A 20,124-nucleotide genomic window follows, 5' to 3' on the forward strand; every position below is an offset into this window, starting at 1 on the left:
CACCTTCACAACAGAACTTGTGTTAGCAAAAATGTATGTGCGTGTGAAATTTGAAGAGATTTGGATGCTGATTTCGTTTTCTTTGAACGTTTTGTTTTTCATAATCTTGAACCCTATGTGGGCAAGGTACCAGAAGAAATGTTCGAATCTCGCTCCACAATCTTTATAACAGATCTTGTGTTGATGGGTATATTGAGATGTACAAAGTTTGGATGGAATCGGATGTTATTTTCGCGTTATATGAGCTTCATGGATATTGAAAATGTACACCCTTTGTGGGGAAGCTACCAGATGTAGTGGATCGATATATCCTATCTTCACAGTAGATCTTGTGTTAGTAGAAATATTTAGATGTGTGAAATTTGATGAAAATCAGATGCTTATTTCGCGTTTTACGAGCTTTATGGCTATTCCAAATTCTGGCCCTTTGGTGGGGGAGGTACCAAAAGGAGTGAACCGATGCATCCCATCTTCACACCAGACCTTGGGCTAATAAAAATATTGTGATGTGCATAATTTGAAGAGAACCGTATGCTTATTTAGGATTTTATGATCGTTTGGGTTATACAAAACATTGACCCTTTGTGGGGGAGGTATCAGAAGGAATGGCCCGATCTCCACCATCTTTATAACTGATCTTGTGTTGATAAAAATATTGAGATGTGCCAAGTCTGAATGGAATCGGATGTTAATGTCGCGTTTTATGAGCTTCATGAATATTCAAAATTCAAATTTTGATCCCTTGTGGAGGATGTACCTGAAGGAGTGAACCGATATATTCCATCTTCACACCAGACCTTGGGTTATTGAAAATATTTTGATGAGTGTAATTTGAAGACAATCGGACTCTTGCATCATGTCCTGAAACGGAATTTGTCCAAAAAGACCTAGGGTCTAAAATCATTATTTCGTTTAGACACGTGTTGGCCGTATCAAATGATATATAACCTCTCTGGCCATATGGCTTTTAGGGTATAATAAAAATTATTTAAGAAATGTTTTTAAAATTCACTTTAATTTGCGCTCAAGGCCCATATCGAATTACTTTTAACAACAAAATTGTCTAGCAGCTTCATTCTCAGAGAGAGTAATGTAGTTGTAGTCTCTTTTGTAAGGCAACTGTGAAAAGTAAACAAATGGAATCTCTGCATAAACTTGCAAAAGCAATCCGATAATTTGACAAAACGAAACAATGATGAAAAGAAATAAAGAACTCAAATATTGAAAATAAGCCGCAAAACAAAAAAAAAAAAATTAGGCACAGGAAGGAGATGAAGAAAAGGAATTGCAAAAAGAAATTTACCCAGCAATAATAATTTTCCAACTCTCACTAAAAGAGCTATTAAAATTTCTCTCTCTCTCCCGAATCGATTCTCTTTTGAAAATTTCAAGTCACAATTATGACTTTTGAAAGTAAACTTGGTTGTCAGATAGGCTTAATGGCAGAGATGGGCAAAATAATTAAAGAGAAATGTTTTAAAGTACTTTAAAATAAAATACTTTTAAAACAAAAATATAATTAAAAAAAATTAACTCAAAAACATTTTTTTTTTTGATAAAAAATGTTTGGCAAATATTCTTATATGTGTGTTTATTAATGTTTCAAATCATGACAGAGAATAAGAGACACAAACGCTAGCGGCGTGCATACTTGTCCATCTATGCTTATTGCCGGCCTTATATAGGCCATGGAGCGGACTTTAAATATACCATGATTGCGCTATTAGAAAATAGTTGACTTTTAATTTATTTCCCTTCAAATTTCCCTTCAATGTTAATTTTATTTTTTTTTTTTAAATAATATTCCAGAGAATTTAGCAAATTCCCATGAAATATGATAATTATCACCAAAAAATATAACTCATACTTTTTATAGTTAAAGCAAAATATGAAACAAAATAAAGGTTTGGCCAATCGAAAAAAATCACCCACCATCGTTGTAAGCTTAGGCCTTTTGGTTTGATTTGTACTTTTTCGGCAAGATTTTTGAAGTTCTTGTTTTTTTTTTGTCTCTCCCTCCCCCCACTCAACAATTACAGGCTATGCATTTTAAATATTCCAGCGCCTATTTAACAGCTCCATTTTTGTTTTTTTTTTGTTTCAAGAGCCAGGGAATTGGCTAATAGGCACGTTCAATAATCAGCTCATGTTTAATATGTGTTATGAATTTCTATTAAGCCATAAACACTTTTTTTCGGGAGCCCTGTTTTTTTTTGGTCGTCTTTTTTGTTGTTTACATTTTGCCATGGAGTTTGTTGGACATTAGTAGTACTTGATGTTGATGTTGGTTGGTATGGATAGTTGTGGCCATTACTTTGGCGGTGGAGGCGCAATGATGAAGGCAGTAGTAATGTTCGTGGTGGTATAATTTCACAAAGACCGCCCATTGATTTTTTTGGAATTGCTGTTGTTGTCCCTTTGAGAGATTTTGGAAGGGGGGTGATAAGCCAAAGTTTTTATTTCTCTATTTCAAACACGGCCCAAATAATAATATTTTAAGTGGCCATTTAAAGGTATTGATGGCGATATGTAAACATGCTATTAAATAGCCATTTAATTTTATTGAATGCCTGTGACCGAGGGTAATTGTATAGATATGGGAGGGGGTAATGATGAAAAGTAACTAATGCTTACAAAAGAAACTTGAAATAAATCCAGTGGCATGTAATGGGAAAATTTAGTAGATTTAGAGCAGGAATTTTAAAATAGTTCACAATTTATTGCCTTGGTATTATAAACAGAATCGATAAGATATGGGTGGGAACTAATTTTTGTAATGAATAGGGCCCACCCATCCAGTTGCACAATTTAAACGTTTATTATAGAAATAAACAATTAAAAAAATTATAAATAAATAATAAAAAATAAGTAAAAAATTAACAATAAGAAAAATAATAAAAAAAAAATCGAATAACCACCAAATTAAATATAAGACAAAAGAAATGAAAATTAAAATAAATTAATTAAAAAATCAATTAATTAAAAATAAAGATAGATAATAAATAAATGTTAAATTTAATAAAAATTGTAAACTTAAAACATAAATATGAAACTAAAACTCAAATAAAAAATCAATTTAAAAATAAAAAAAAATAAACAAAACATGAAGAATTAAAAAAAAAAATAATAAAAAAGTCCTACTAATTAAAAAAAATAACCAAAATAACAAAAAAATAGAACAAATAAATTTAAAAAAAAAAAATAAAAAAACAAATAAGTAAGAAATAAGTGAATTTAACAGAAGTAAAGAGTCAATAAAAATTTGAGTTTATTTTTTTTATATTTTTAATTTTTTAAACTAAAACACAAACTAAACTTATTAAGTTTTTTTTTAAATATATATCATTTTTTACTTTTTTTAAATAAAAATAAATCATTAAAAAAATTTTAAAAATAAATAAAACTAATAAAAATTAAAAATTGAAACGTTAAATATAAAAAAATTAAAATATAATAATAAAATAAAAGATATATAAAGTATTGGAGAAATAAAAAATAAACTTAAGTAAAAATAAAATCACAAATAAAAAAAAAAACAAAAAAATAAAATAAAAATAAAACAAAAATAAAAAAAAATAAAAAAAGATGTTATGGAAATAAATAAAGAAAATAAGAAATAATATATAAAAAATATAAAATTTTAAAAAACCAAAAAAAAAACTAAATATTATAAACTAAAAAAATATAAATGAAATATTTAAATATGAGAAGAAGGAATTCTTTAGCAAAATATCTGCTGATAAAGGATTCTGTGTTATGAGATTCTCAAATGAGTATCGATCAAAAATTCAGAACGACCTCAGCTTTAAACCTGGCAAAATCAGAGATACGGCTACTGATCGATGGTAGGGCTTGAGTTCTGATATTTTAAAGTTGCAGAATTTCTTCCTTTATGTTTCAGGGCTTAGGTTTTAATTTTCCTTAAAATTGTCTTATTCAAATGACACAAATTATTCGACACCTCTTTTCTGTCTTTTTTAAGCATAAAATTCCAATAATTTTTTTCAATTGTCGTGGAATAATGAAGTAATTTCACATCATTGATTTTAGGCAATCTAAACACGATTTTCAATTGAAAAAAAGTGTTAAAATAGTTTTAGACATGCTTCCAACTAAGAATGGCGGTGGTAGGTGGTATGTGTGGCTCATCCCCCCACCCTGCTTTTGGCTTACAAATTAACATAAAATAGGAAAGTAGAAACAAAAAAGATTAAACACACACTTCAAACGTTATCTGCTGGCCAATCAAAAAGCGAACCATCAGGCGCTTTAAACCCCTTCCCCATTTCCCTCTTAAGGCTACTCTTTTTTATTTATTTTTTTTTTTTTTTTTTTTTTTTTGTTTCCAATGAAAGACTTTTTTTGCCTTGAAATCGATAGCGCTTACCCATCCCCCCTTCCTTTACCTCTACTCAAACGTTCCGGCTTAGCATTTAAATGATATGTTTGAAATGTTTATTAACAATAACACCACCCTCTAATAATATGTATATTTATTTATCCAGTGTGTGATGACTGCTTGAGTGACTGACTATGTCTGACCATTACCCCGTATCCATCTGCTGCAGCCTTCGTCGTCTCTCAACCAAGCATTCATATTTATTTTTTTTTTTTTTTCATTCCTTTCATATGAAATATGGGCGCTTTAATTTAAATCTATTCTCATTAAAACTGAAACCCGTTTCTCTTTGCTTCTCTCTTCTCCAAACTTAAGTCTGACTGACGTTATGTTATTTTTTTTTTCTTCTTTCATGTATTTCATTGTTTTGTTGTGGCCATTTACGAAAAAGAAACCCCCCAAAAAATATATAGCATCTTATCCATGACTGAATCTCATCTCTCACATCATTTGCAGTTTGCTTAGCTATTGTTGTTGTAGTTTCCGTCGGGTACTTTATAAACATATCACCCTTTCCAGCGAGCGTCATAGTCAGTCGTCATTCACTCCTTCACTGGTTGTATGTAAACAAAATAGCTTGTCCATATCCAAAACGAAACAAAAAAAAATTGTTTGATTTGAGATTTGTCTGGCTAAACAAATAGAAGTTGTCTTGTCTCTTTGTCCCCCTAGATTTTTTCCCTGCCACATATCGGTAACACTCATTTGATGTTTTTTTTTTTTTTGGGGGGAAAAGGGGTCTTGTCTTGAAACACACACACGGACATTGAGCCAACATTTCATATTGTCTTTGTATTCATATTTCTCAGCCAAAACCCTAATTGTCTCATTCCAAGCTCATTTAAAAATCGTTTACTTTTTATAATAACGCTTCACAATGATGCTGCTGCCGACTACCTAACGGCATACATATGTACCTCATACTTATTTATGCATATCTGTGTTATTTCCAAAATTTTATTACCTTTTAATGTCTTGTCGGATGATTATCTCTTTGTTGCCTGTTTTTTTTAAATCAATCTGATCTGATTTTTTCAATGACTCGACAGCCAGCTGTTTGTTATACTGATGACGGGGGTTGGAGGTTATCGTTTTGATTTTAACATCAAAACTCGGCATAATTTGATCATAAATGTCTAATTTTGGGTCATATTTTGATGGGAATTTTGGAAAGTTTTTCTAATTGGAAGTGATTATAAATTTATTTTTTTTTTAATTTTTAGGAGCTATTCTGCAGGCCTCATATATATTGAGAACTTTTAATGGGGGTTCTAGGGGTATAAGTCGTTTTTTATAAATCCTTTAAACGGTAGACTTTTTCATCTTCTAAAGATAAAAGGCATTCGAGCGGGCTTTTACACCTAGGAAATCTTCCTCAGGTATTCTACATACACAAGAACCTTGAGAGTTATTCTATTCATTTAAATTCATCACTTTTTTAAAGGAAGATTTACTCTGGAGGTAATTTTATATAAATTCACCAGACAGTCTATAGATCTTCTTAAGATAAAATATACCTGTTGACTTTTACTGGCATTCAACACATAGAGAATGTTAAGTCGTCAGTAGATTAAAGTCATTCTAACTCTCGATATATTTGTATTTTATTAATACCGCCTAAAATATGCTACACATTTAGTCTCCTTTACATTTTCTCAATAAATAGAAGACAGTCCACAGAGGCCTTTTTAGGAAAGAAAGGTTTTTTGACCCCTTCCATTAATCTGGTATATTCAGGCCCTTTACACAAAGAAGACTTCTTATACACTTAGAAGTCATTTAGAGGTCCAAGAAAGCAGCCTATAGTTGTTCTTCCTTAATATCATATTAATAGATCCTCTATATGTAGAGGTTTATTAATAAGTCTTCCGAAAAAAATCCCAATTTATACTTTTTCTTTGTTTAATTCCGCCTAAAGTTATGCTACATATTTATTATCTTTTTTGTGATCGCCATAAATAAAAGACTTTCCAGCTGCATTTTTCATTCGATAGACTTTCTAAGCGTCTGCCATGCATAGATTATTTGTAGACCTTCTAATGATGAAAAACAGCTAAGAAGTGGTTTAGGGGTCTAGAGAAGTCTACAGTTCTTCTTCACATAGCAGACATAATTAATTCCTTCCAAATATAAAACAGCTATCAATATATTTTATGCCGCCTAAAAGTATGCTATACATTTGTTATAATTGAAATACAAATACAAGATGGTTCAGATGTCTATCACACATGAAAAGCTGCTTCCAGGCATAGAGTAGTTGTGTCTTCAAAATCTGGGACGTGGCTTAGATAGGGTCTTCTAGGGGTCTATGAAAGTCTACAGTTATTCTTCACACAGAATATCACCTTAATGTAGAAAAGGGATGCAGCATCTCCAAAATAATCTGGCCCATACTCTCGGAGAAGAGAACAAAGTCGCCACAGTCCTTGTCGAAACCTGATTTAAGACTTTTGGTGGGTATCATCACGGGTCACTGCAAGATAAGGGCAATGGCAGATAGAATACCCTCTGGAAGCCGTTAGGAAGAAATCTTCTAAGAATCGATTTCATTCTTGAGGTCTTATAGGGTTATTATTACCTCTTATAAATAAATAAAAAAATATAAATAAATACCTTCAGGAAATAGGAAGAAAACCATCTGCCATTCTCATAGAAACAAAGTCTATACTATAGACACACAGAAGACAATCGATTCCTAGAAAACTACCAGAAGGTAATCTATGCTTAGAAGACATCTACAAGGTGTTTTGCTTGATAAAGACCCCTGTCAAGTAGAACACCTTGTAGATGTCTTCCAAGGGTGGATTACCTTTTTGATTTTTTTAGAAATCTTCTGGAAATAAAATACCTAGATTTCTTCTTGATAGAGAACTAACTGCAAGGCTCCTTGGGATAAAATATCTGCTGGAAGTCTTCTGAAAATAAAATGTCTTTTGAAGAACATTTGTGAGCAGAATGTCTTTCATAGATAATTATCTTCTATATGACTATACATGCTTGATAAAAGGTCTTCCAAAGGCCCTTAAAAAATATACAATCTTCTCGAAGCCTCAAAAGATATTCACCTTCATTCAGAAGATGTAATCCCTCTTAAGTCTCCCCTATGCAAAAAAAGCACAACTGACACACGATGTTTTACCTCCCGTGCAAAATTCCCAACTTTCCGTTCTAGCCTGGAACTTCTAGGTTAAAAGCAGATAAATCTGATGCTGCTCGACTCCTGTTTTATGTGCAAAGCTGGAAATTCAGACATTGAATTTTTATATCAAAATGATCTTATTCCTTTTTTTTTATTTTTATGAAGTAGTACTTTTTTATTTCATTATTTTTAACATTTCCTTCTTTCTCCTCTTTTTTCTTTACAGAAAAAACACCGCCCCAAGCCACACTATATGCGCCGGCAAACGGACATCAACTATTCGATGCGTACCATTTTGGTTGATTGGCTGGTTGAGGTGTCTGAGGAATATAATTTGGATACAGAAACTCTGTACCTGTCTGTATCCTATATTGATCGATTCCTGAGTCACATGTCGGTGGTGCGCAACAAATTGCAGTTGGTGGGAACGGCAGCTATGTACATTGCCTCGTAAGTATACGGAGTTTTTTTTTTTTTTTTTGAAAGTGTCCTTTAAAATTTATCACATTCCCTTTAGACCATTGATAAATGGTGGTTATTTAACGCCATCTCCCCCTTTTTTAAACTAATTTTTCCCATTGTATTTTTTATTTCTCCTTCCTCCAACAATTTGTCATTATTTATCATTGCAAGTAATTTATTTTTGGTATCATCGTCGTCATTGTCTTTTGAAAAACGATGTTATCCTATGCGTTTTTTGTTCTCATTTTCTTTAAGGATATATTCCCCTCATTTTTAAATATAATAAATGTTTTGCTTTTATTCTTGTTCAAAATATATCAGAGAAAAGAAATTCTGCAGTTTCTGCAACTTCTTACAAGAAAGTCATTTCTTCTCTAGTTTTTGCATTTCCCTTCTGGCCTGCCTGCCTGTTGCTTTATTTTATTTTCTTTACTTCGATTTCTTTCATTTTTCCCCTTGTTTCATTGGTGATAATATTACTTGCTTGTCATGCTTGTAGTTTATGGCCATGATTGCAATAAGAAGCTTTTACACTTTGTCCAACTACTTGCAAAAGAAGAGGGTTCGCTTTTTCCCCCTCCCTTCATCAGCATCATCATCATCAAGGATACAAGACTTGTCCAGGAGCATTGTTATATTCTTCACTACCAATTTGAAATTCTTCTTTTTTTATTGTCATCATTTTTATTCTGTTGGCTGTAATGGCAACATTGTTGTAAATTCTTTACAGCACAGCTACCACCCACCAGTCATTTTTCATGACCACTACAGACAGAGGAGTTTATTAAGTTGGATTTTTTTTAACTTTTTTTTCCAAACAAAAAAAAAAAAAATAATCAAGTTCTATTCCTTTTTGTTAGAATGGCTTGCAAAGAGGTTTTTTTTAATTTATAGTATTAAAATAAATTTTAAACAAGGATAAATGTATTGTTCGGGTTTGCCGATAGATGTATACCCCCAGCCTTGAATTATGATTATTCAAGCTGTTTACCCTTTATGGGGGAGTTTCCGAAGCAGTTGGTCAATATTGATCAATTCGTATCTGAACTAAGACTGATATAAATATTACAACCTGCCAGATTTGGACTATTTCGACTATTTCCTATACTTTATATGAGATATGTGCAAATTTTTGAGGTACCAGGTGAGGGTTGGCAGATATATATCATCTTCACAACAGATCTTGTGTTAACAAAAATATTTGGATGTGTGAAATTTGATGCTTTGGATGCGTTTATTATTCAAAAATCTTGATCCCTCTGTGGGGAAGCTACAAGAAGAAATGGTCCGATCTCTACCATCTTTATAACAGATCTTGCGTTGATGGAAATATTGAGATATGCCAAATCTGAATGAAATCGGATGTTAATTTCGCGTTTTATGATCTTCATAGATTCTCAAAATTTTGACTATTTGTGGGGGAGCTACTAGAAGGAGTTAAGCGATATGGCCCACACCAGACCTTGAGTTAATAAAAATATTGAGATATGTAAAATTTGAGAAGAACCAGATGCTTATTTCGGATTTTATTAACGTTTTAGTTATTCAAAACTTTCACCCTTTGTGGGGCAGGTACCAGAAGGAACGGTCCGATCTCTTTCAACTTTAAATCAAATCTAGTGCTGATGGAAATATTGAGATGTACGAAGTCTGAATGAAATCGGATATTAATTTCGTGTTTTATGAGCTTCATGAATATTCAAAATGTTGACCCTTTGTGTGGGAGGTACCTGAAGGAGTTGACCGATATATCCCATTTTCACACCAGACTTTGGATTAATTAAACTATTATGATGTGTGCAATTTGAAGAGAACCGGTTGCTTGTTTCGGATTTTATGATAGTTTTGGTTATTCAAAACTTTGACCGTTTGTGGGGGAGGTACCAGAAGGAGTGGACCAATATATTTCATCTTCTCATCAGACATTGGATTAATAAAGATATTGTGGTGTGTGTAATTTGAAGATGACCGGTTGCTTTTTTCGGATTTTATGAACGTTTTAGCTATTCAAAACTTTCACCCTTTGTGGGTGAGGTACCAGAATGAACGGTCCGATCTCTATCAACTTTAAATCAAATCTAGTGCTAATCGAAATATTAAGATGTACGAAGTTTGAATGAAATCGGATATTAATTTCGTGTTTTATGAGCTTCATGAATATTTAAAATTTTGACCCTTTGTGGGGGAGGTACCAGAAAGAGTAGACCGATATATCCCATTTTCACTCCAGAACTTGGGTTAATAAAAAAATTGTGATGTGTGCAATTTGAAGACAATCGGACACTTACATCAAATTTTATAAGAGTTATAAGTATTCAAAATTTTGACTCTTTGTGGGGGGAGGTACTTGATGGAGTGGACCGATATTGTCCATTTTCGCACCTGACCTAACACTGTTGCAAATATTAACATTCGCAAAGTTGCAGCAAAATCGGATTATCCTTTCTCTTTCTGTGCAGTAAATTATTTTCTTTGAAAATGTTGACAATTTGTGGGGCAGGTACCAGAAAGAGTGGACCCATACTGCCCATCTCCAAACTCGATCTAAGTTTGACAATGATATTACGATGTACCAAGTTTGGATCCAATCGGATGATCCCTTCGAGAGTTATCGTGCGCCCCAGCCAGCCAGAAAGACAGAGGGGCGGACGTATATCGCTAGATCGACTCCAAATGTCCTGAAACGGTATTGTTCCTAAGAGACCTAGGGTCTAAAACCATTATTTCTATGAGGCACGTATCTAGCCATATGGCTGATGGTCTAATTAAGAAATTTGAATATTTTGTAGAAGCTCAGGGTCCAGTTAAGAAAACTAATTTAAAAGAGGATAACGAATTAGACAATTTTCAAAAAATGCAAAAGCTTGGATAAAGTATTCCTGTTTAAAAAAAAAAATAGTTCCGCTTCTAAGAGATCTAAAAATAGAAAGTCTTCTGAGGTCTTTTATGCATAGCTGGCCTTTTGAAGAACTATTGCAAAATTTTTTGAAAATCTTCCCTTTTTAATAAATCTCCGAAGATTCCTCTCTAACCAAAGCAACTTTTTCTTGTTTCACATTGCCCTCAAATCTCCTATTTTGTTACAAGCCACATCAAATCGCATCTATCTTCTTTTTCATGGCTGTCTGTGTAACACAATCATTTCAATTTCAAGTTGATTTCACTTTAAATAAAACACGAAAATGATTTTCAATCCAATTTAATCCTTATTAAAGAGTGGAAAGCGCGTTTCGATTTTTTTACGAGCAATACGGTTCGGTCGTCTACTTTGCTTGACTGACTGGCAACAAAAAATAGAACAAAAAAAAACAACAACAACAATACTCCACTAAGAAGATTCCTAGTTTGATTTTACAACAGATTCCATGCTATTGATACTTGGTGGTGTGCATCACTGATTTGCTTTTTGTTTGCAACAATGGATGGCTGGGTGGATAAGTGGGGAAGCGGGATTGCAATGATGTTGATGATGATGCGATTCTGCTGATAGTTTGGTAGCTGGCAATGATGCGTTTCTGGTTACTTGATGTAACATGGAGTGTGTGTGTGTGGGTTCTTCCTCGAATAGTGATAACATTCTTTCCCTTTAAACTTCCCTTTTCAACAACAATGAACAACGAACGACTACACAGCAATTTGTTAAAAGTTTCTTTCCAAATTTTTTCACAAGTCAGGGGAATTTGTAAGGCATTGTTATTTTGTAAATTTTTGATAAATCCACTATGATCTCTTGTATTTAAAATTTAAATTGCTTATTTTCAATTCTTTCAGGAAATATGAAGAAATCTATCCCCCAGATGTCTCGGAATTTGTTTTCATCACTGATGACACCTATAGCAAGGCCCAGGTTTTGCGCATGGAACAAATCATTTTGAAAATTTTAGCCTTTGATTTGTGCACACCAACGGCCTATGTGTTCATTAATACCTATGCTGTGCTCACCGATATACCGGACAAAGTGAAATTCCTTACTTTGGTAAGTGTGCTTGAAATATACTCGCATTTAAATTTTAATTGGAATTTTCTTCCATTTGTTTTCTAGTACATTGCGGAATTGTCTTTGCTGGAAGCTGATCCCTACCTGCGTTTCCATCCCTCATTGATATCAGCTGCTGCTTTGGCCTTGGCCCGTTATCTCTGTAAGTTGCCAATATGGTCAGCTGAATTGGAGGAAATCACCACATATCGTCTGGAGGATTTGAGGGAAGTTTTCCTGTGTCTATGCAAAACACATGTTGCTGCTGCTGCATTGCCCCAACAAGCCATACAGGAGAAATACAAGGCAGAGAAGTAAGTGAATTGGGAAGAAGTTCATGTTGTATTCCAAAAATTGAGGTTTAGTTTGTAACTACAGGACTTCGTAGCATAAAAGACCTTTTGAAAATCTACGATATATTGAAGATCTTTAACAGGTTTTATATACATAAATGACCTTCAGAGGGTGTCTTTAAAAAATAGAATATTTGAACAGAAGACCTTATAAAAATAGCAAGTAAAAAAAACTGTAAGTTTGGCCGGGCAGAACTTTGAATACCCTCTACCATTTGGAACGAATTTGACTATTTTCCAAAAAAACAAGTTAAAAAGTATCAGTCGGTATTGCCGCCAGATATATACCCTCAGCCTATGTTCGATTATCTAAGTATATTTTGACTAGTGTTAAGATTATTCAAACGTTTGACCCTCTATGGAGCAGATCCCGAAGGAATGGGCCAATATCGCCCATTTCCTATCGGACCCAAAAATATGATATAAATATTTCGACAGATGTGCCAAGTCTAAATGGAATCGGATGTTAATTTGGCGTTGTATGAGCTTCATGGATACTCAAAACTGCAGTATTTTGTGGGGGAGCTACCAGAAGGAGTGGATCGATGTATTCCCCCTTCACACCAGACCATGGGTTAATACAAATATTAGGATGTGTGAAATTTGAAGACAATCGGACTTTTACATCACATTTAATGAGATTGTAATTATTCAAAATTTTGACCATTTGTGGAGGAGGTACTTGATGGAGTGGACCGATATTGTCCATTTTCACACCTGACCTAGCACTGACGCAAATATAAGGATTTGCAAAGTTGGAGCAGAATCGGATTATCCTTTATCTTTCTGTGCAAAAAATATTTTTTTTTTTTTGAAAATTTCCTTTTGTGGGGGAGGTACCAGAAGGAGTGGACCGGTATTGTTCATCTCAACACCAGACCTTGGGTTAATATAAATATTGGGATGTGTGAAATTTGAAGACAATCGGACTCTTACATCACATTTTATAAGAGTTGTAATTATTCAAAAATTTGACCATTTGTGGGGGAGGTACTTGATGGAGTGGACCGATATTGTCTATTTTCACACCTGCCCTAGCACTGACGCAAATATTAGGATTTGCAAAGTTGGAGCAGAATCGGATTATCCTTTCTCTTTCTGTGCAAAAATTAAATTTTTTGAAAATTTCGAACTTTTGTGGGGGAGGTACCAGAAGGAGTGGGCCGATATTGCCCATCTCCGAACTCGATCTAAGTTTGACAAAAATATTACGATGTACCAAGTTTGGACCAAATTGGATACTCCCTTCGAGAGTTATCGTGCGCACCAGCCAGCCAGCCAGACAGACAGACAGACGGACGGACGGACGGACGGACGGACGGACATCGCTAGATCGACTCGAAATGTTCTGAAACGGATTTGGTCCAAAGAGACCTAGGGTCTAAAACCGTTATTTCGACTAGGCACGTTTTGGCCGTATCAAATGATATATACCCTCTGTAGCCATATGGCTGAGGGTATAAAAATCCATTGAAAAATCTGTTAAAATCTTAAAAATACCGAATGTAGCCGTTATTACACCGATATGAGGGCTATACAAAGACGTGGAACTGCACAGACAATTTTCTGTCACAGGCTTTAGCATCCATTACGAACTTCAAATACCAAATTTGAAACATTTCCGGTGAATATTGTCGCTAAAATCATTAAAATACCGAAAACAGCGAGGTACCATTATGTGAGGGCCATACGAAGACCTGGACCTGCATAGACAATTTTCTGTCACAGGCTGTAGCATCCATTACGAACTTCAAATACCAAATTTGAAACAATTCCGGTGAATAGTGTCACTAAAATCATCAAAGTACCAAATATCTGGCGGTACCGTTATATGAGGGCTATACGAAGACGTGGACCTGAACAGACAATTTTCTGTCAGAGGCTGTAGTATTCATTACGAACTTTAAATACCAAATTTGAAACAATTCCGGTGAATAATGTCGCTAAAATCATCAAAATACTGAATATCGGGAGGTACCATTAAATGGGGGCTATACCAAAACGTGGACCTACATGGCGTATTTTCAATACAGAAAGTCCTGCAGACATAATATACATTTGAGTAAATTTTTATCAACCTACTTCATTGCGTTCAGAAGCTAGAGTGATTTCCACAGACGGGCGGATATCGCAAATCGACATAACATTTTATGCTGGGGTCTAAAATGTATATTTCGAGGTATTTCAAAAGGAATGACAAACTTAATATACCCCCGTCCATACTATGGTGGAGGGTATATAAAACATATCAGGGTTCTTTTTAGAGTAGAATTGCTTCTAGAGCCCACTAGGAATATCAGTAATATTCAATATGACTTGGTATAAATTTCCTAATATAACTGCCAAATTCCCTAAATTTCCTTCAGATTTAAAAATGTAATTCCCATATATATGTTTGTTCCTTTCCAATTTAAAATACTATTAAATCCGGCATTCAACTCCTAAATATGAAAAAAAAAATGTTGTGTTTAATACAGAGGCATTGCCATTCATTAACACTTTGCCCACTACATTTCATTTGGCAATCCTTTTATGATTTGTGATAAATTACAAAAATCAAAGTCTACTTTTAGGCTAACATTTTATCTAATCAACTAATTTTAAAAATTACATTTTCTTTCCTTTTTGTAGATTCCGTTCCGTCTCCACAATAGAAGCCGCCAACATTGATGACGAACAATTTGTCGAAATTGTTAACAATTACAATGAAAAACAAAAACAGGAACAACAAACAGCAGCAGCAGCAAATGGCGGTGCCACAGCGTCAACGCCAGCTTCTTCATCAAAAGTGAATTTGTTTTTTAAGTTTGATTAAATTGAAAAAAAAAATGTAAATTTAAGATTTTTTTGTTTGTTTATGTATTTTTTCGTTTTTTATTATAAGAATTTTTTTTAAAAACAAAACCCCCCCTGAAAAGAAAAAACATAAAAAGAACAAGATTATTAAGTATAGATATGTTTTTAAGAGAATATGTAATTATAGCAAAAAGAAGGGACACACACATGCACATGCACAACAAACAAACCAACCAATTAATATGAAACACTCCCCCCCTATTCCCTTAATTTAGACTCAAAATTTTAACCACCATCCACACCAGATATATAAATGACTGTCTTTTAAATGTAATTTAAAGAATATTATTAATATCAAACAACAACAATTTTTTTAGAACAAAAAATACATAAAAAGAAAAAATCTAAACAAACAAATGGCAAATAAAACCACATGCCTCTTAAATGCTAAAGTAGTATCATCTCAAAAACAAAACAAATTCATAAATTTTCTAAAGAACATTATTTTTTCATTTTTCCCTATCTATATTTTTTTACTTTATATTCTTTTTTCTAGACAAAATTCAAAAGAATGATTTCTTAAACTTGCATTAGAAAAGTCTACAAGAAAACAAACAAAAAACCAAAACATTTTCACATTCACACCTTTTACACATTAGCCCAGGGGCTGTATTTATTTGCCATAATTTTCCAAAAAAAAAAAATTTTCTTTTATTTTTTAAATAACAACACAAAAATAATTAATATATTTTGTTAAGCTAAGAAGACATGCAAAACTAAAAAGACATCCCACTCTTATTCATCATTTAACCCATTAAGTATTTAAAACAAAGCCATATTAAATCACACAACGATTATATATTTTAATCATAAATTATATATAATAACAAACAAACACACACACTGATGAACCCACAATTATAAATATATATTTTTTGATTTTTATGTAAGAGAACATTTACTGAATGTCAATGGCTTTCAAAATATGAAAAGAAGTGTAGCAAAGACAAAACGGATTTACAATTATTATATTATTTTTTTATACTGTCTTTATATTCTATATATACTTTTTTTGTTTCTCCCCCCAACAACAAAAACAACTCTCTTCTTTTTCTCTATATTTCCTCCAAAAAAAATATATAAGTTCTGTGAACACAATTTTTTTTAAGAAAACAAAATATAAAAGATCAAAAAAAACCACAAAACCAAATTTAAAGCAATTTAATTTTTTATAGAAAAAAATCATTTTGGAATGTTTTATGAAAGAAAATGGGTTTTTTGGAAACTGATTGAGGAAGAAAATTTATTTTTCCCCCTTTTCTACTCTCTCAATAGAATCATTGGTCATGGGGTGGTATAGGATCTTTGGGGTCAGGCCTTCAATACAAAAATGTCTTCTGGAAATCTTCTATAATAGACTTTCTGCTGGTAGGACAACAAACTAGACCATTTCGAAAAATAAATTGAACAAAACTCTTCTTCTTTTGCTCTCTATTTCCCTCAAACAAAATAAAGTTTTGGGAAGACAATTTTTTCAGGAAAAAAAAATCAAAGAACAAAAGTCAAATACGTTTTTTATAAAAGAATAATTTGATGCCGTTTTTATATCATAATCCGCATAAAATTCTAAGTCGATTTAATGATGTCTGTCCGTCTGTCTGTTGAAATCACGATACAGCCCACCATTATTTGACGTAGACCTTCAAATTTGGCAGAACAATTTGTATTGTGTTTAGGATGGTTGGTATTGAAAATGAGATATATCGGTCCACGTTTTGATATAGCCGCCATATAACGGAACCTCCCAATATTCGGTATTTTGATGATTTTTAGCCACTTTTTCCACGGAAAATTGATATTGTAGGCCATAATGGGTTCTAGCTCCGGTGGCGAAACATTGTATATAAAGGTCCACGATTTTGTATAGCCCCCATATAACGATACCTCCCAACATTCGGTATTTTGTATGATTTTTGCCGCATTTTTCACGGATTTGTCTAAAATTGATATTTGTAGTTCATAATGGGTTCTAGCTCCGTGGCAGAACTAGTATATATGGGTTCACGTTTTGGTATAGCCCCCATATATCGGTACCTCCCAATATTCGGTTGTTTGATGATTTTTGCCACATTTTTCCAAGGATTTGTCTAAAAATTGATATTTGTAGGTTATAATGGGTTTTAGCTCTGGTGACGAAACATTGTATGTATAGGTCCACAATTTTGTATAGCCTCCATATAACTGTACCTCCCGACATTCGGTATGTTTGATGATTTTTGCCACATTTTTCCACGGATTTGTCTAAAATTGGTATTTGTAGGTCATATGGGTTCTTGCTCCGGTGGCGAAAAAATGTATGTATAGGACTGCGTTTTGGTATAGACCCCTATAAGTACCTCCCAATATTCGGTGTTTTGATAATTTTGTCACATTTTTCCACGGATTTGGCTACAAATTGGTATTTGTAATGGGTTTCTAGATCCGGTGGCCGACGTTTCCTATATATATTATAGTGGAACACGTTTGAATCCAGATACTTTTATATAAAATTGTTTTCTTTATCCAATGGGAGAGGGTATTAAAAGTTCGGCTTCTTATTATTAAGAGGAAAGATATTGAAAATGAATTATATCCACAAGGTGAACATTTAGAGCTCAAAACAAAATTGGGGATTATTTTTTTTTTGTTTGTTAATTTTTCAATTATTTTCAAGATTATCATGAAAAAAAAATTTGCAGGGACTGAAAACATAGACTAATGAATATGTAGACGATTGATGGAATTGTTTATTTCCATGTGGCATAGTCAAATACCTATTGAGTCGGTCGAAGAATTGCACTTTTCGGTATTATGCACCTTCATTGGATAATTAAACAGTTTCAACATAAAATATTCTAAAATATTTGATATTTTCAAAATTTTAGACTTTTAGAACACACCCCAGAAAAGACATAGCATCTGGCATCTGTTGATGCGATTTTGTCGAAAATAAATTATGACTGTATTCCGTTGGCTATATATTCATTAGCTTCTGATAAAGGTTTTATTCCCTTAAAAAATGCGCAGCGCAAAAATTCCTGTGAGAATATTCGGGAATGTCCAATTGATTTTTTCTTCTTTTTTTTGTTAATGGGCAACCACTAGCCACAAGTTTTAATTTACACATATATTTTTATTTTTTATTCCCAATGAAGTTTAATAAAATGAGCTCGAGGTCTTTTTTGTTTTTTTATATTATTTTTTTCGATATTTCGTACTCCGACGGAAGGACATCATCAGGAACAATATTTAACAATAACAAAAATTTTCAACATTTCGCCAAGTACCGACGTCGACCTTGTGTTGCTGTCATCTGTTTTGTCACTCACCTTGACAGAAACACAAGGTCGACGTGTCGGTACTTTGCGAAATGTTGACAATTTTTGTATATGTTCCATATTGTTCTGATTATGTCTTCCGTCGGAGGACAAAATATCGAAAATAAAATAATAAATATTATAAAAAAAGCAACAAAGACTCCGAGCTCAATTTTAAACTGACGTTGGAATAATTTAAAATAAAGGTCGAATAAAATATCTAAAAATCAGAAAATTTTATTTTATTTTTATTTTTTAAATATGAAAGGTATCCCTATTTTATTATCCACCAAACATGACGCTTATTATTTTATATACTTTTCTTTAAACAAGTGACCGAACACACACACGCTACGTCGGTTTTTTAAATATAATTTCTTTTAATTATTTAAATTAAATATAATGCCATAATAATATTTATTAAAAAAAAAAAACACAAAATGACATAAAAGACATTTTAAACTAACCCAACTAATGTAAGTAAAATAATAAAAAATAATATATTAATCTCCACAATATTACATTTGAGGTTAGGTCGTTCTCATCATCATAACTTGATGATGATGGCAAATTCCATAAAAATTTGTTAAAAGATATATAAGTTTCCTTTTTTTAGAATTTTAGTAAATTTTGTATACCACAAAACAGAGAGCGAACAAAAAACAGAACAAATAGTTATGTAATATATATAGTATAATAACACATATATACAATAAAATGATATATATACATAAACCTATAACCAATAAAGAAACATTGAATGCACTTTGAAGAGAATTTTTTGCCGGATTTATTTTATTCTTTATTCATTTAATTGAGGGGCCAAAATAAAAAAGATTTACAATTCAGAAACAGAAATGACTTCGATTTGATAAAGAAATTCTCATTATTGTAGGATATCCCATTCGGGTTCGAGGGAGTTATTTTATCGATAAATTGAAAACAAAAATAATTGATACCCCCTACATCTCAGAATTTTAATAGATACCCCTATAAACCAAACAGTTAAAAAAACATTAACTTCGGCCGGCCGAATTTCAATACCCTCTACCCTGGGAAAACATTTTATATAAAAATGTCTGAATTCAAACGTTTTCACTTAAATAAAATATCCAGTAAGATCATTTGGATAATGCTGCTAAACTTTTCAAAAAAAAACATAAAGTAGGTGAGTCCGTATATGGGGGCCATACGAAAACGGGAACCTCGAGATAAAAAAAAAAACTGCGCAACAAAGTCAAACGGCAAATTTTTACTTAAAAAAAAAAAAAATATTGAATGAAAGCGAAAAATTTCGGCAATAGCATCAAATTTGAGAATAATTAGATTTGTTCGAATTGGTCACCTTTGGCACGAATTATGGCCTTCAAACGGCCAATGTCACACGCTGCCCAAATATTGCTCTGCGGTTTTTTGGCTCATTCCCGGCGCTTGCTTGAGGTGATCAACATTTTGGTATTTTTAGTGCCAACCTTGCTTTCCAAAATACTCCAGAAACCATTAGTCAACGGATTGGTATCCGGAGATTTTGGTGGAATTGTGCGCTGGAAATGAAGCGAGGAACTCATTTTGTACCCATTCTTGGGTTAGCGCGTCTGAGTCTGAGCCCTGTTTGAATGTCCAAGGCTGCGGCCAAAATGTTG

At 32.9% G+C, this 20,124-nt stretch overlaps 1 protein-coding gene across 1 annotated transcript in view; it reads left to right on the forward strand.

Annotated features, from left to right (window-relative positions):
* LOC101899166 (G2/mitotic-specific cyclin-A) overlaps window positions 1-15,144 on the forward strand; it is a 36,110-nt gene extending 20,966 nt beyond the window's left edge. The window contains exons 6-9 of the mRNA XM_011292696.3: window positions 7,765-7,988; window positions 11,772-11,976; window positions 12,043-12,290; window positions 14,961-15,144. Of these exons, the coding sequence (XP_011290998.2) occupies window positions 7,765-7,988; window positions 11,772-11,976; window positions 12,043-12,290; window positions 14,961-15,144 (861 nt within the window). The remainder of the gene's footprint in view (window positions 1-7,764; window positions 7,989-11,771; window positions 11,977-12,042; window positions 12,291-14,960) is intronic.
* The last annotated feature ends 4,980 nt before the right edge of the window (window positions 15,145-20,124 follow it).

The sequence above is a fragment of the Musca domestica genome, unplaced genomic scaffold (assembly GCF_030504385.1).
Source record: "Musca domestica strain aabys unplaced genomic scaffold, Musca_domestica.polishedcontigs.V.1.1 223, whole genome shotgun sequence".
Lineage (NCBI taxonomy): Eukaryota > Metazoa > Arthropoda > Insecta > Diptera > Muscidae > Musca > Musca domestica.